Source organism: Aulonocara stuartgranti (genome assembly GCF_965226115.1).
Source record: "Aulonocara stuartgranti genome assembly, chromosome: 7".
NCBI classification, from domain to species: Eukaryota; Metazoa; Chordata; class Actinopteri; order Cichliformes; family Cichlidae; genus Aulonocara; species Aulonocara stuartgranti.
The window spans coordinates 25965308-25982109 of NC_138945.1; the positions used below are offsets into that span (position 1 = coordinate 25965308).

General features: G+C 39.9%; 1 protein-coding gene across 1 annotated transcript in view; it reads right to left on the bottom strand.

The window, feature by feature from the left end:
- sppl3 (signal peptide peptidase 3) overlaps positions 1-8756 on the bottom strand; it is a 48685-nt gene extending 39929 nt beyond the window's left edge. Inside the window, exon 1 of the mRNA XM_082542389.1 lies at positions 8172-8756. Within this exon, the coding sequence (XP_082398515.1) occupies positions 8172-8197 (26 nt within the window). The 5' untranslated portion in view covers positions 8198-8756. The remainder of the gene's footprint in view (positions 1-8171) is intronic.
- Between the last annotated feature and the right edge of the window lie 8046 nt (positions 8757-16802).

Sequence of the window (16802 nt, forward strand, 5' to 3'; positions counted from 1 at the left end):
GCTGAAATTGGCAGGGAAAAAAAACAACGGAGAGCACGTCAGGGATGACAAGAAAGTGACTGGAGAAAATTTGTCCCGGTCAACCACCCAAACATCAATAACAGGAACCTTATGCAGCGCTTCCCTATACACGTCGAACTCCCGCAGGCACAAAGAAATTATGGAAGCTATCACTTATCACCAGTGTTGGGTAAGTTACTTTAAAATAGTAACTTAGTTACATTACTAGTTACTTCTCTCAAAAGTAACTCAGTTACTTCAAGTTACTCGTTACTTTCAAAGTAACTAGTTACTAGGGAAAGTAACTTTGGTTTTACTCAGAATTCTCTTGTTAATGTGTTTCTCCCATAACTTTGCCAGTCTTCTAGCTTGCTTACTTGCCACAAGTGCACTGTGCCACCTACCAATAGAAAGGAAAATATAATGTATAATGTATAATGCATATTTCCACGAGAGAAATCCCACGCCTGGACCGTCATTGACTGCTGCCATGATTCTAGCCTACGTCACAGAGTCATGTGCGCCTTTTACATCCAACACAAAAACTGCAGTCGTGGTGCTTTTGATTGTACTCAGAACTCGGAAATTCTGCCTTCTGAATAGGAAGATGTAGGTAACACCAGACTGCAGATGAGCTGCATACAGGGCTGGACTGGGACAGAAAATTGTCCCGGGCATTTTGACTAGAGACCGTCCCACCATTATAGGAAAAAATCATAAAGCCTTTGAATGAAAATAAACACTGTTGTGACAGTGATGTACACTGTTTTGATGGTATATATACATCAATCTATCAATCGTTTGTTGTAAGATTCAGATATTTATTTTTTAAAAGCTAGACATTTTAAATGGGAATAAGAAAGAAAAGTATTTCTTTGTGCCCCCCTTTCCCTGTTAATGCCCTACATGCCCCCCTGGCAACACTTTGCTAGATCCACCCCTGCACAGTTACCAGCTGTCAGCTACCTAAAAAAGGATCCTGGGGTTATTTGTCTCTCAGAAACAGTTCATAACTTCCCTTCAACTCATTCATGTCACCTAAAAAGTAAACCTGTTTCTCCATCACCTGTTCAGCTCTGATGATCCAGTAAGGACATCTCCTGGTTTCATCTTCATGTTTCCCTCTCACCAGATAACCAAACCATATCATGACCAGCAGGTTTACAGCTGTGGCTCCAGCAAACATCAGCTGATACTAGAAATTAATATTAAATAAATTCTAACAACAGCTGATCAAGCTTAAACGTGCTGCTGTTGTTTAGCGTGACATCCACTGGTTTCCTCTTTCGGCGCAAAGTGAGCGATAAACAAACAAGAGAGCCGATCAGCTGATCATTGATCAGTTTTCATGATTGAAGTAGAAACGGGAGAGGGAGGGGGGAGAATGAGAGAAGAAGAGGCAGCTGTGCAGCAAAGACAGAATAACTCCAGCTTTGTGCCTTTTTCATTGTAGCTGAATAACGGGACAAACTGTTCCTTTTCACCTCAATAAGAAGCGTTTAATATTTTCTCTGAATACCAGACGGGACGGTTGGCAACTCTAATAACTTATGAACAAAATAAAGTTCAACTTCATTAACTTCATAGCACCCACCCAGCTGTATAGAAACTCCCGTCATGCTAGCTAGCACGCAGTACGGAAAAAGTCAGAATAACGAAAATAAACTCCACCTAAACTTGGTTTATATCTGACCCAGAGAGACTGCAGGTCATAACTTCTTACCTGAAGTTCAGTTCACACTTGGACCGGCGGCTGCCTCGGGTCTCTTTTCCTTCTGCGTCCCCTTTCCTTCAGCCACCTGCTGGCCTCCACCACTTGCTAATGTTACTGAATCTGTGGAAGCTCCGCGATAGGGTCGTTACTTCGTGTGGTGGCTATCTAAATCCCAGTAACGACTAACGCGTTCCTGATTTTGGCATAATAACTAGTTACCGTGCTCGTTACCACAATAATAACGTAGTTACTGTAACGCGTTACTTAATAACGCGTTAGTCCCAACACTGCTTATCACCTGACCAAAGATATGGCTCCCATCAACACTGTGCAAAACGAGGGATTTAGGAAAATGATCAACACCCTAGACAACGCTACACAGTGCTGTCCCGCAACTATTTTTCTATTGTTGCACTACCTGCTCTATACACGCAGCGTCGAGCAACGGTGGAGACGGAATTTCAAGCAGTACAACATTTTGCGGCAACGACAAAATGTGAGACATTTGTTGTTTTTATGTTTATTTATTGTTTTTATGTTCAGTCTCAACTGTTACGAAGTTGATGTGCAGTTAATAAGTGCAATAAATATTTATACTGGAAAAGAAAATCGTGAGAGAATCGTGATCTCAATTCTAAGCAAAAAAAATCGTGATTCTCATTTTATGCAAAATTGTGCAGCCCTAGTCTTAGCCCAAGGGCTGTCTCTTTGCTCACAGCTCGGTGAATGTGTGTCAGAGGTGAGGCTCCAGCTCTACCATAAAATACAACAACGTCATCTTCTCTGCTATTGTGCTACTTAACCCAGTTTTCTGTGCAGATGAACTGATAACAGTAACTGGTGTAAACGCCATCACTAGCCTAAACAGGTCAGCAGGCAGGGGTTATGTCAAATCTTCCAACACTTTATATCTTTACTGGGTCTCTCTGGTGGTGGCAGGACTTAAACAGTTATATTAGGAAAAAAAAAAGTTTTCAGTATATTACAAATAGGGCAGTGCCCCATCAGTGTGTCAGAAATCAGTGTGTCCCTGCTGTTTATTCTGTATTTGCTCCCTCTGGGCAATGTGCTGCGCAAACATAATGTGTCCTTCCACACCTTTGCTGATGACATTCAGATCTACCTCCCTCTGAGGTTAGACTGTAAGGACTCTCTGCAGCCGTTATTCTCCTGTTTGTCTGACATTAAGACTTGGATGGCGCTTAACTTTCTACATCTAAATGAAAGTAAAACTGAAGTCATTGTGTTTGGGCTTCCTAAAGACCCCAACCTTTCCTTTGATTTTATGGGACCCCTAACATCCAAATGTACTTCCTCCATTAAGAGCCTCGGTGTTACTTTTGACAGTGCTTTTAAATTTGATAAACAAATCAGCTCCGTAGTCAAGGGATCTTTTTATCATCTACGGATTTTAGCTAAAGTCAAGTCCTACCTGTGCAGGAACGATCTAGAAAGGGTGGTCCATGCTTTTATTACTTCACGGCTGGACTACTGTAACTCCCTTTATGTTGGTTTAGATCGTTCCTGTCTGCATCGCCTCCAACTGGTGCAGAACGCTGCTGCTTGCATGCTGACCGGTTCCAAAAAGAGAGGCCACATCACTCCGGTTCTCTGCTCTCTCCACTGGCTCCCAGTTGCTTCTAGGATTGATTTTAAAATTTTACTGCTGGTTTTTAAGGTCCTTAACGGTACTGCACCTCCTTACCTGGCAGAGCTTCTTAGCATTTACCGCCCCAGGAGATCTTTGAGGTCAGCAGACCTGATGCTTTTAGATGTTCCCAGGTACAGACTAAAGACTGGGGGAGAGAGGGCTTTTGCTGTGGCTGCACCCAGACTGTGGAACAGTTTACCTCCTCACATCAGATTCTCCACAAGCCTAGGAACTTTTAAAACTGCTCTTAAAACTCACCTCTTCTCATTGGCTTTTAGCAAGGTTTAACTTATTGTTTTAATTTATTGTTTTATCAGTGAGGAGTTTTATTGTATTTTATATTTGTATTTTGTTGTACAGCACTTTGGTCAGCCTCGGTTGTTTTTAAATGTGCTTTATAAATAAACTTTACTTGAGAAAGAGTGCCATACAACAAAAGAGTGCCATACAACTGAATAGTTCTGCTGCTCTATGCTTTCACTTCAGGAAGTGTGACTTTCATAATTTGATTTAAAATGTCACGGTTGAAAATTTCTCATTTACACTGCATGCACTGTCAGCTACACAACTAAAAGCTAGGAAGAGAAACTAGAACAAAACAACTACCAATGGTTAGTAATCTAACTTTAAAGCAAATTGCTGCTATTGCAAGAGTTGATAGTGGCAACAAATGAAGACTCTTCAGAAAGATTGGTCAGCTGGTTGTTGTGAGGTTGAAAGGGGCTCACTGTCGTTTGCGCCGGACAGCAATACACTTGATATAAAATTAGCTGCGCACAACAGAAACTAAGTGCACATTTAACAAATGTCTCTACAAATTGCGGTGAGAGATCGGTCTTCAAATATCTGCTCTTTGTCAACACTATTAATAAACTTAGGCATGTGATTTAAAACAGCAGTGCTTTCTGGTGTCTTCTGAAAGTTACTAGGAACACATTGCATTCAGTGGCTCAGTGTGCGAGGTAGCTGCACTGGGCCTAGCTGCTGCTCTTCTGACAAACGGGTACTGAGGTGAGGACAAAAGTGGCATCACTTACTCTACTGTAACAGGATGACTTAAAATTGATCTAGTGCAATATTAAACTATATTAACCTGATGATGCTGATATGAAGAGAAAACATCACTACTAGATAACACCAATAAAAATGTAGAAAATATGAAGCCATTTTCATGCATTTGCTCTTAACTTCTATCAGATTACATCAGGAGAAGTGTAGGGCAAAATGCAAATATCCCACGCAATTGGATCGGATGAGTTTTTGGGGGGGTTTTTTTGGGGGGGGGGGAACCTGTCAGCTTCATGGGTCCATGTGATGTTTGAACAGAGCACCTAATACTGCAGCAAATCTAACATTTCCAGCACACTGCAAATTTATTTCCTGCTGTTCACTACAAGTGAGAAAAGCAGAAAATATCTCAACCAGATTGTTCCAAAACTGTCCTAAATTTGTGTTTGAAAACAGCTTATGTCTACAAACACTATGATATTCTGCCCTGATGGTTGGCTGTGCACACTGTAGTAATTAAAATAAATCTCAGGTTGGCTGCAAAGCAAAAAGAAAATTTAGTGCGAGCACACAAGCTTTGAGATTCAACTATAATTCCACATTTACTCATTATTCATCTCTGAAGCTCCTCAGTGACATTTAAGCTATTTCAAGCACAATAGATAGTCACGGTCTAATGTTTTTCTGCTGAGCTTGCAAATCAACACAAGCAACTATGTATCTAAACCCCATTTAGACTAATTTCTTTTGAGGAGCTTGAGTTAAATCATAAATATTACAATAAATACATCTCTAAGCAGGAATCCTTATATCAACAACTCTTTAGCCATGGTTAACACAAAATCATTAAGTCACAAAATGTACAAGGCTTTGTTGACACTACGTGTTTAAAAAACAAAACAGATTTTCCTTCTCCATGGACTTTAGCCTTTTAGCCACACACGCAGTTTTAGGTCACTGAAACTGGCCTTTTGGAAATCATGGGTCAAGAAATTCAGAAAAGGCATTTGCAGGGTTGGCAGTTTTTGACGTTGCAGAGCCTGTGGTTCTGATTGGCCGACATGGCTTTATGGTTTGTCCACTTGGCATGTTCTTATCAGTGCTTCTATTGTGTTTCTGTATGTTTTCTTTTTTCCCCTCTATAAACTGCCTCTGTGGGTGTGTGTGGTTCTTTTCTTCCTCTTTTTTCCTCAAAAAAAATAGACTAATGTATGCAAATTAGACCAGAGAGAATTTTGAAGTGGCTGAATTTTCCCAAAATCCTTCTAGAAGAAAGTCTTGCCACTGAGCAGCCATCTGGGTAAAGCTTTGTGGCACTTGTTTGGGGAGTTAGTTTAAAGCAAGTATCTAATGAACTCGAACTTAAGCGGCAATTGAGACAAACTACACTCACAAATGAAATGTTTTAAATCATAATGAAATTATGTACAGATTTTCCCCAAAAGCAAGGGGTTTTCCCCCTCTTCCCTTTCCCCCCCTCTCAGTTAAAATTTCATAACCATCTTTGCTGTTCTGAATAAATTTCAACCAGTATAATGTCTCTGATTCCTCTTTTTCACTCTCTTGGATGGAGGTTATCCGTTTTTCAGATTCCCTTTGTACTAAGCTACCTTCAACAAGTGTTAAAAGGTTGAGAATGAACAATACGTTAACACTGTTAAAGCAAGGCCTGGGGACAGATGATAATAAATATGTTCAGAGCAATCCCAGATAGCTTACCGATCAAGAGGATTGTTACAGGTTGTTTTCCTAATAACATGTTAAATCATCATCATTAGCTTTTGAATTCATACTTGATTTAATCTGCATCACTATAACTTAAATATCAGCATATATAAAACAAACACATGCAAAATGGTCATGTGTAGGAGCGCACATAAAATAACCCCAAATCATTTTTTATGTTTGTAGAACAGTATAGATAACAGTGCACCTGGAAAATATTCTTAATTTGATCATATAAGGCATGCCTGAATATTTCTATTCATACCTTTTTTAAAAAAATAAATAAATAATCAAACATAAAGTTAACCCTCCTCCCCTCCCAGTCAGAGATGATCTCAGTCCTATAAATGTAATTAAAAAAAGAAAAATGATGGGGCTGTAATATTGTGAAGACATATTTCAATGTTAGTCCCATTTAAAGCAAAAGAATAAATGGACATTATCTGCTGTGTTACGAATCAATCCACTGATTTAACCACATCTGGAGGTAGTTTTGCTTGTGCTTTGATCCGATCTCATCGAGGTGTAAATCCATCTTGATCGGCAGTGGGTTTTATTGCTGCTGGGTCACATAAATTAAGCTTACTATGTTAATTAATCCTCACCAGTGCTTCGCTTATCTTCTGATATATCACAGCCGTTGACAAGTCAAACGGGATCATGAAGCTTGTTTTTTGGACACTAATTTGCATTCTGAGATCCAATAACATTGCACACAAAATTTATGACAACAACCCTTTCAAATATCAAGTTTCATTGTAAAAGCCTGTGGACTGGGTGTAGTCATAAAAATTGTGCATTAAAAAAAATATACAAACTATTTTCTTTCTTTGGCCTCACATTTTACAGTGATTTGGACTTTTTATACAACACATTTACCACACAAACAGTTTGATAGACCACTTATGAAGCTAAAAGCACACAGTGGCACACTGCTGGCAAAAACGTTGGGAAAAACTTTGTTTTATCTGCATTTACAGATATCGCTGTACTGGGAAAGACTTTTGCTCACTGATCTAAAACTGATGAAAGATATTCAATTGTGATTTTTTTTTAAAGAGCATGAATACTGGGATTTTCAGAGGCAGAAGGTGTGACATTAAATAAAGGTTAGTATATGAAATAAACAGTCGACTCGTACAACTCAATGAATGCACTCTCTTAGGGAAGACCCGGTTGGCTCGGCCTTCTCAGACTCAAAACAATCTTGTAGTAGACATGACACAAACACTTAATCTTTAGTTCATAGATCAGACAAGTATAACCTAGTATAGATTAACTAGGCCATAAGAAAGAGGTCGTTTTCGGAGACAACGCATTTCACTTATCACATCATCTCTGAATGATTTCGTGCAATCTATACTTTCGCCGACCACAAAAATTACTATGACACTATAGTTATATATCGTTTCTATACCTCGAGACCTGATGGTGCCATCTGTGACCGCCTATCGCTTGTCACTGTATGGAAAAACTGCATTTTTGTGACTTGACACCGATGCTAGCTTAGCTACAGCCGAACCTTTGTTATTGTGTGAGCAGCAGGTCGACGACGAATGCCAGCTAGCGCTAATTTGTTGGCACAGACAACAAACTAAGCCTTTTAACACTGTCATGAAACGCTGCGTTTATTGTGCACAACTGGGTTTACCAACAAAGCCAGCCGTACTCCAAAAAGCGAAGGAAAATTTTTAAAATGACCACCCCATTGTGCTTTAGCTATCAGCAGGGCAGCTAACTCGTTAGCATTTCCTTGCAACAGCCACCATTGGATTTAACCGATGCTGGACAATGTTAGCACGGCATCAGCTGGGGCTGCTCGTTAGCTAGGGCTAGCCAAAGTTAGCAGTTTAGCAAAAAAAAAAAAAAATCAAGCTGATGGAAAAATATCTGGATGAGTGACCTTTTGTTCTGAAGACGTTGATAAATGCATGTGAAGTGTCGATGTGAAGAGACAAAGGTTTCTGTATACTGACAGAAATACGGTTCGTTGGTTTAATGACCTATTGCAATCTGGTTTAGCAATAGCAACAGCGGCTACCAATCGGTAGCGCAATGCCTGTACGCACTCACCAGGATGAGTAGCCTTGCTCCGCCATATCGCCAAAAACAGTGGGTTCCGCGACTGTGGCTAACACAGATTCAGGTCCCAGTGACAACCCGTCGGGACCCGGGAGATGTTTTCTTGCGTTTCCTTCACAATTCGACGTCTTAGCGGTTACTTTTTGGTGACAACATGGTGATACATCCCGGCAGCAGCTAGTAAGAACTAGCTGAATATCTTGCGGTTAAAACGACAGTGATGGTTTGCTATCGTTAGGTGGACTAGACAAAGCACCCCGAGAAAAAAAAGACACAGCTGTTATTTTCGGTGGTTTCGCTAGTGTCCTGCTGTCACTCCAACCGAGAAGGCTCGGTCTCCAACGATGCTACACCCACAGTAAATCCATATTCAGCTCGCTGTATGCAGACTAAATTCGGATATTCCTCAAGTCTGCACCTCTAGCTGTTATGGAAGACGTTCAGCTTTGTTTTCTATGGCGAGTCCACGGGAGCGCGCAAAATCGCCCTACTGAAGAGGTTTACAAATAGGACGTGCACTGAAACGCTTTCATGCATCGAAAACGTTTGTAATGGTTTCCCCTCCCGGCAGCACTGCAGCCTATCATATACACAGCGATTGTGAAAGGCAACGAGTTGTTGCAATTAATTGCTGAATTATGTGACATACAAAATACGGAAAAAACGGGCCGTGCATGAATATTTAACCAATTTACTTTAGTATTATGACAAAAAATAAAATTGTAAATTAAATTAAAAAGAAAAACAACTTTTTTTCAGAGCAAATTAAATTGAATACGTGTGTATAATTATAAAAAATAAATTCGTTTTAAGATTTTTAAAAATATTGTTTTGCATAATGCGACTCCTTTGGTGATTTTTTGTTTTTTAAAAGGGACCAAAAGCCGATAAAAGAAATGTCGTGCGGTTATCAAGTTGTCAGGACAATATGTTGACTGGAAATGTGAATCACCCCATAGATGCCCTTTATCAAAATATAAATAAAAGAGTGTGCAACATAGCAATATTTACTGAAATAATCAAGTCAAATTTATATAAAAAATATATTGGGCCTAGTTCTTTGTTTTTTTTCTCAATGTTTATGTTCTCAATGTTTATGATGATGATTACGTAAATAAATCCATTTGTTGTGTCGCCCCCTCTGGCTCCTCAATGTAATAACCATAGTAGGGCATTCACTGTCGTTCCCCTTTTAGTGGTAAAAAAAACATAAACTCCACATGAAGATTGGGACTTTGCAGGTGAAATAAAGGTCAACGTGTATTGGGCTTGACCAAGTTACAAGATCTCTGCTCAAACACTCAGTGACGTTATCCATGGGCGGACTTATCCGTAGCTTAATTTATAGTTCTGTGGCCAACGCCATTTCCTGCAATTATATCTGTGCTTCTGTGTCGATGGCAACATGTAGTTACACTTCTAGGGAGGTAAATGTCCAGTTACCACATAGGGTTTGCAATTACAATGTAACTACAGCACAGATTTAACACAAAAGTATAAATCCACTGTGAGTAAGCAAACAATGGAGGCATATGTTTGGTTGATGCTTGCCTGCACCACTGGAGCACTGAAAGAAAAGTTAAGACTGGCTCAGCTTTAATTTCTAAATGTTTTATGTCAGTCATGCAGCGGTAAATGTTGGGTGCCATTGTGTAACTTCATATTGCTGCCTTCTATTGTCCTTTCCTACTAGTGATACCACAGCCTACCCACTAATAGAATATTGATTCCCTCTGTGAACATGGAATGGAGATTTTATGGGAACAAAAACACTGCAATACCCAACTGGTCTAATGCCCAAATGGCACCCAAAGACCACAAAATTATTATTATCAGTCCTGTTAAATGTATAGCTCTAGTGATGGCATTGTCTGCCGGTCTTTGACTTTGGTCCAGGCTTTATAATTGTACAGACTGCCACAAAGTCTTGTGTAAAGGATGAACATTGGGTTTTTTCTTTAACCCGTGGCTGTTATTTTTTTGTGATTTGCAGTTATTGTATGAATTGCTCTGTTTTTGTGCAGACTTTTGTGAATTTCTGGAATTTCGTTTCTGTACCTGATTTCTCCTGTAGCCACGTTTTGCAACAGTTTATTTTTCTCATCACTCACAATTGCAGTGACACATCTATAGACTGTTTGTCCTTTTAAAGAAGCCTTATCAGTACACAACACATCTAAAAGATCAATGTATCATTAAAGCCAGGGTTTGTTGCTTTGAGAATGACACAAATGCTTTGTAAGAGTTTCTCACAATCAATACGCCAATCTGATAAAGATGCATTTTTGAGCAAATGTGCACAAAAGAATGCAAATTTTACCTTTTATCCTCTGGATAGCATATATTAGTAAACTGAATGACAATCTGCCCTTTAGACTTTGAAGTCCTCAAGTGGATATTTTGGCCAGACGGTGGTAAGAGAGGAAAGGTCAGAGGGGGTCACCAAAACCATTAAGGACTCAGTTCCCAGGAGGACCATCAAAGGCCACACAAAATGTACAAACTGATGAGATGGGGTCTTAAAGGACAGATGTCCAAAATAGAACTGGCGTATTCTTTAGGTATCATGGGTGTGGTCAGGAAATTTGATGGTAATCTGCTCAGTATTTCTTGTGCTACGGTGGAAATGTTGGTTTGATGGGGATGAAAGAAGAATTAGGCAATGACTCAATATATTTGACATATCTCGTGGACATTATCTTTTTTTTAGATACACTGTCACAAGCAGTTGTGCTGAAAAGTCCTGGCATTAGGCAGGGTCATGGCAGGGGTCTGATATTCACTAGGAATTTTCCATAGATATACTTTGGATGATCAAACTGTATTCAGATGAGTGCATGGAAACAAAACTACATTATATTATAATAATAATAAGCACATAAGCAAGGTGTTGACCTTATCTAACAAGACAAGACACATGAACGTGTAATTCACCAGATTTAATATAAGAGAATGATGGGTTGATGAAAGAAAAGAAAGGGGAACGGCTCATGACCCAGATCATAAAGCAATCTGTCAAACATGTTGTTGGTTCAGTAACAGAGTGAGCATCTACAGCTGCCAATAAAACTGGCACACTGACATTAATTTCATTGATGATTTTACTGCTGACAGAAGTGTTGCGACAACAATGCCAAGCACGCAGCGAAGAATATCTTTCCAGAACAGCCCGTTCCATTTTGACGATGGGAAGGGAGGAAGGTTAACCAGACTGAGAGATAGGGAAAGAAAAAGCAGCAGAAGTACTCATAAACTGTAACCATAAGTGCTACAGAGAGCTCACAGACCTGTCTGAATTTTCCTGGCATGCAGACAAAGAGGAAAATGAGCTGATTTCTGCAGCAATTTTGGATGAAACTACCTGTCTGACCTGCTGGGAAACAGCAGTGACCTCTTTGTCTTTGTGGGTCCTTGTTTCACGTTAATGTTTCTCATCTTCTAAACTTCTTGGGCATTAAAACCCTAACAAATACACACTTACTCTTCTCATACGAATTGCTGGAAACATTCACTGACACTCTGAAGGTCATACACAGTGTTCCCCTCATTTGAATAGATTCAAGCATGCAAATGTACATATTGTCTACCGAAAACTTGAAATTCCCTTGTCTTTGATTTTATCACTAAGAATTTGCATTTGGATTTGATTTTTGTTCATTTCTAAGTGAGCAACTTTCATGTTTGACTATATTTTTTTCTATATTTTCGTTTGTCTGTCATTCAGTTTGACTTAAACAACATTTATTTGAAGTAAACTAAATCTGTGTGTGGCTTGTTCATTTTTAGTAGTGTGTCTTGGAAAGCTAACTTGTTGTTATCAGTATTTTTTCTTATGTGATGAGGAAGTTGAGGATTGTGGTTATGCCAATGTAGACACTTAAAAAAATCAATTTTGAATATTAGGTATACACGAAGTGGCTGAATCCTAACACCTTACAACAACATAGGCTGAAAGAAGCTGCAGAGAACGCTTGAGAGAGTATGGCCTTCTGCTCATGTGTGTATAGTTTATGCATGACTGCAGACAGCTTTTAAACAAAGCACTGCAGATGATAATTTTGTTTGAGCTTCATGCAGATCAGTATAATTACTTCTGAACCTCTAAACTATGCCTTAAAAGTCTCCTATTTAGTTCTTGCATATTTGTAACACCCACATTCAAGCTGTCAAAATACGTAGTTTTGACTGTACATATATTCATCAGAGGAAAATAAGATGCTTGAAAACAGAAGAAGGGAGGTTTTTCCTTACAAATACCATGAGGGGTCATAAATGGGGCAGTGGGATTCCCTCTTGCCAATGAGTGCTGGGATTACCAAAGTCCATAAAGAGCTTCTTTTCTTACAGATTATGTACAATCTGTTCTCAGCACGAGAGACACATAGTCACAGAATCAGCATAAAAAAACAGCTGAAATTCTAGGGCATAATCGACCATCCTACATTTAACTGCCTCGTGAAATAAAACACGAGATTACCCCAGTCTTTCGTGAGAGCAAGTTTAGCCTTTCATTTCTTAGAAACCACTTGCTGGTTTAGTTTGAGAGGATGTTTTTTTTTCTTTCTTTCTAGACACCAGTTGGAGTGGTTTCGCTTTCAGATCGGGACTGACAGAGGCAAGAAGGAACTATGAGCTAACCTTGTAACACACAGCCTTTCAGCGAATTAATGTTAAGTGATATTAAATAACCTTTGCAACCCCAAGCACAATAGTTATAGTAACTTTAGATGTCAGAACTCTTAAATTATGTATTTTGGCGCCCGTAACCATGGCGTGCTTATTTACTGAGACAGACGTCAAACAGATCTTGCCTTGTGTAGTGCTTGTGATAAAAATCTCTGTGTTCCTTGAAATCAGGAGCTGTAGTCAAAAGCTTCCTGGAACAAAGGGGTTGCTATTAGTGACAAAATACCAAGAAAATGCCTGTAATTATAACAATTTCCAAGAACTACCTGGAAAGTTATTGTTAAATAACGGGCAGGTCCAGGTGCGGGGGCAATGAGAACTGAGATCTGATTGGTCCCTGAAGTGCCCCGTCCTGTTGCTACTTATTTCAGCATTTTATTGGTCGGACCCACGGTGCTGCATTGATGTCATGTGGGAATTGCAGGTTACTGATGTGAAGATCCCATGTTTACAACTTCAAAGAACTTTATTTGTAAATGGTGAAACTGGCAATTACCTTTGGGACTTAAACGCAGCACGAGATTGCACCGGCTCACGAGAGGAGCAGCTGCGCTCAACCCAAAGCTTCATGGTAATTTACCTTTCTGCGGTTTAGCTGGTGCTGTCACTGAACACGCAGTAGGATTGCTGAGCATTAGGTTTAACACTGTTGTTGCATAAACAGTTAAACTTTTGGACACTATGGGCGTGTACCAACAAGAATTGGGACTTAACAGGTACCACAAGGTTTGACTGTTTGACTGTTGGGTTCTCAGTTCAATTAATGTGGTTCACATTTTACATCACACCTTAGATTGCCATGGTAACTTTTCCTGCAGGTCTAATCTGCTCTGGATCAGGTTATGCTCAAGATGGGAGGAATGTACAATGTCAACCCCCACTAACTGATTAATTCCCCGTATATTAGTGTCACTATTCCTAGAGGGTCCCAGGAACTGGTTGTGTGAGGATGTGGTACAGGCTAGTTTTTGTCTTTGCTTTCTCCTGTTGGTTGCACTTTCAAAACAGTTGTATTGTTTTATAATCCTTAATATGGAGATGTGGTTTTTTTTGCTTGTTTGTTTAGTTTTTTGGAATTAATTTTCTTACTCTCTGATTATTTAACACCTCCATGTCTGCAGCTGAAAGAATAAGGTCGTGAGTTTAGCACATTAAACAGCATAGACTGCTAACTTAAGTAAAAACAAAATTTGGAGTCCCAGTCTGAGCTGTAGAGGTCTGTCAGCTTACAGTGAAGTCTCACTGACCACAGTGCTTAAAGTGCACACATTAATACGGTGCCTTTTAATAATACAATGCCAGTGTACATCACTTATCGTAGAATACACACTCACACCCGCTGCTTCTTGTCTGCAGTAGCTGTGCTGTTTTTTTAACCTATATGCTTTTTATGCTTTTTGTATACTTCTAAAATTATACTTTGAGCTGCTACTTTGAAATGAATATCATTCTGCTGCTAATAAACCTCTTTTATGTTAACATGCTCAAATCTAGATTGAAAAACCTCAGGCTGACTTATCAAGTTCATACCGTTTACCTGTTAGAGTATAAATGAAGCCATTTAAGGTAAAAACATCCTGGCTATGTAGAACTCCCGGCTGCCTCGGAGCAGCTCCAGTCACTTTTCACCATGCAAGAAAACTTCTAGATTCATGACAAGAGATAGCTAAATAGCTGTATTTCATGAGACATCAAACAATGAGTGAGAAAATATCATAAAAATGCACTCTTCTTCTTTTTTGTTAATTACAAGGGTCAAACAAAGGGATTATTATCAGCATGAACATCTGGTCAAAATGCAAAGAACACATTCATGAATGACTACTCCAGTATTATGGGTTTATTATAGGTAGTTTAAACAAAGGGAACATATGCACAACACGCTGAGCTCTGACAGAGACACAATAACTCAGCCGCCACCCCATGTGGTGGCGAAGGGAGTGCCTTTTTTGAATTATGTGTGGCGGATGAGCTCAATTAAGAAATAAAGAAACACAAGAGCCAATCAGCTATAAGAAAAATAAGGACAAGAAGTGAGATAAGGGTGGGGAGGCGTGGATAGGAAAAGGCTAAATAGAGAAGTTTATTACACTCCCATTTTTTAGAGAGAAAAATGTTTAAAGAAACCGTAATTGGAAGTATCTTCAGGGAGGGCTGACAGGCTATAGGCCTGATAGAAATTTGATAAACTGGTCCTACAAATGATCTGCTAGTATTTGCCCATGTTGCCAGTGTCACTGACCAAAGAGATCAGAGCCAGGATAAGACACTAAGGCAAGTGACTCATACTTCCTTTAGGACTGGATCCAGAATGTTAAAGTTGCCCATTTGTGTACGGGGAGTTTCTTATTCTGCTCTTGGGTTAACTGGAAGGAATGGGGAGATTTGTTGGTGATTTCCAAGTGTTGAAACTTAAACAACTAGCAGATTTATTACTCTACAGCACTTTCCAATCCTAGAGTACACTGAATATGTGGCTAAGCTAACCCCTAAAGTGGATCACAGCACTAAAGAAGCCTAATACACTTCTCCTCTAACCCATAATGCTGGTAAAGATTACACAAGAGACAAATTCTTGTCAAATCTTATCATCCCAAACAGATGAACCAGTGGCCCACCACACCTATCAAATGGCTGCTCCAAAGTTCAATCCACTGAACCTGGCAATGATGAATCACCTCCACCCATCCATTTTCTGCCACTTCTCTGGGGTTAAGTTGCGGGGGCAGCAGTCAGCAGAGAACCCCAGATCTCCCTCAGCCCAGACACCTCCTTCAACTCATATTGAGCTGAGACATTGCCAAGCCATCCGAGAAATATATCTTCTCCAGCGAGTCCTGGGTCTGCACCGCAGCATTCTCCCGGTAAGACATACCCAGAATAGATATTCTATCCATAAAAACTATGAACAGAATCAGTGATAAAGGGCAACCCTGGCGGATTCCAATACCCACCGAAAACAAGTCTGACCTATTGCCGGCAATATGAACCAAACTCTTGTTACGTTTATACAGGGATAGAATGACCCATAATATCTTCTGAAAGTCCACAAAGCACTTGTAGACCCCTTAGCCAAACTCCCACACACCCTCAAGTACCCTCGGGAGGATAGAGAGCTGGTCCACTGTTCCACAGCTATGACAAAAACTGCATTGTTCCTCCTGAATCCGAGGTTTGACTAACGAATGGACTCTCCTCTCCAGCACTCTGGCATAGACTTTCCCATGGAAGCCGAAGAGTATGATCCCTCTGTAGCTGGAGCACGTCCTGGGTCCCACCTTCTTAAAGATAGGAACCACCACCATCCAGGAACTTAGAGCAAATCTTATCCCCAGGGGCCCTGCCAGTGTGCAGTTGTTTAACCATGTCAGTGATCAGTGGTTTAACAAAAAAGGTTTTAGCTGCTCTTTAAAAGAATCCAGTGGGATTTACTCTAGGTCCTTGGTGCCACAGGTTGAAAGGCTCTGTCTTCCCAGAGTCTGTAATCTCATACGTGGAGCAACCAAAAAATTCTGAACATCACAAAGAGTGAGCAGCAGTGTGTTTAACCTCCTAAGACCCCAAATCTTTCATGGCATGCATTTAACTTCTCTTTGCTATTTGGGCTGATTGGGATCTGATGAATGTAAAGACAAAGAATTACCTGCTTTTTTTTTTTTTTACCTGACTTTTGTTTCTGAGAAAAATTTGATCCACTTATTGATTGATTGATTGATTGATTGATTGATAATACTTTATTCATCCCGAGGGAAATTGGGTTAAGGCTGCCAGCTGTGCCAGCGGCATCTACGAGGACATTTGTTTTAAATTTTAATAGAACAGTGGCAGTATAATGTCCTCGTAAGTGGATATCAGGCCCTTGTAGATCAAAACCTTGTATTTTGGTCTAGACAACCCAAACTGATGTCCACATATGTGGACGCCAGGTTCTAGGAG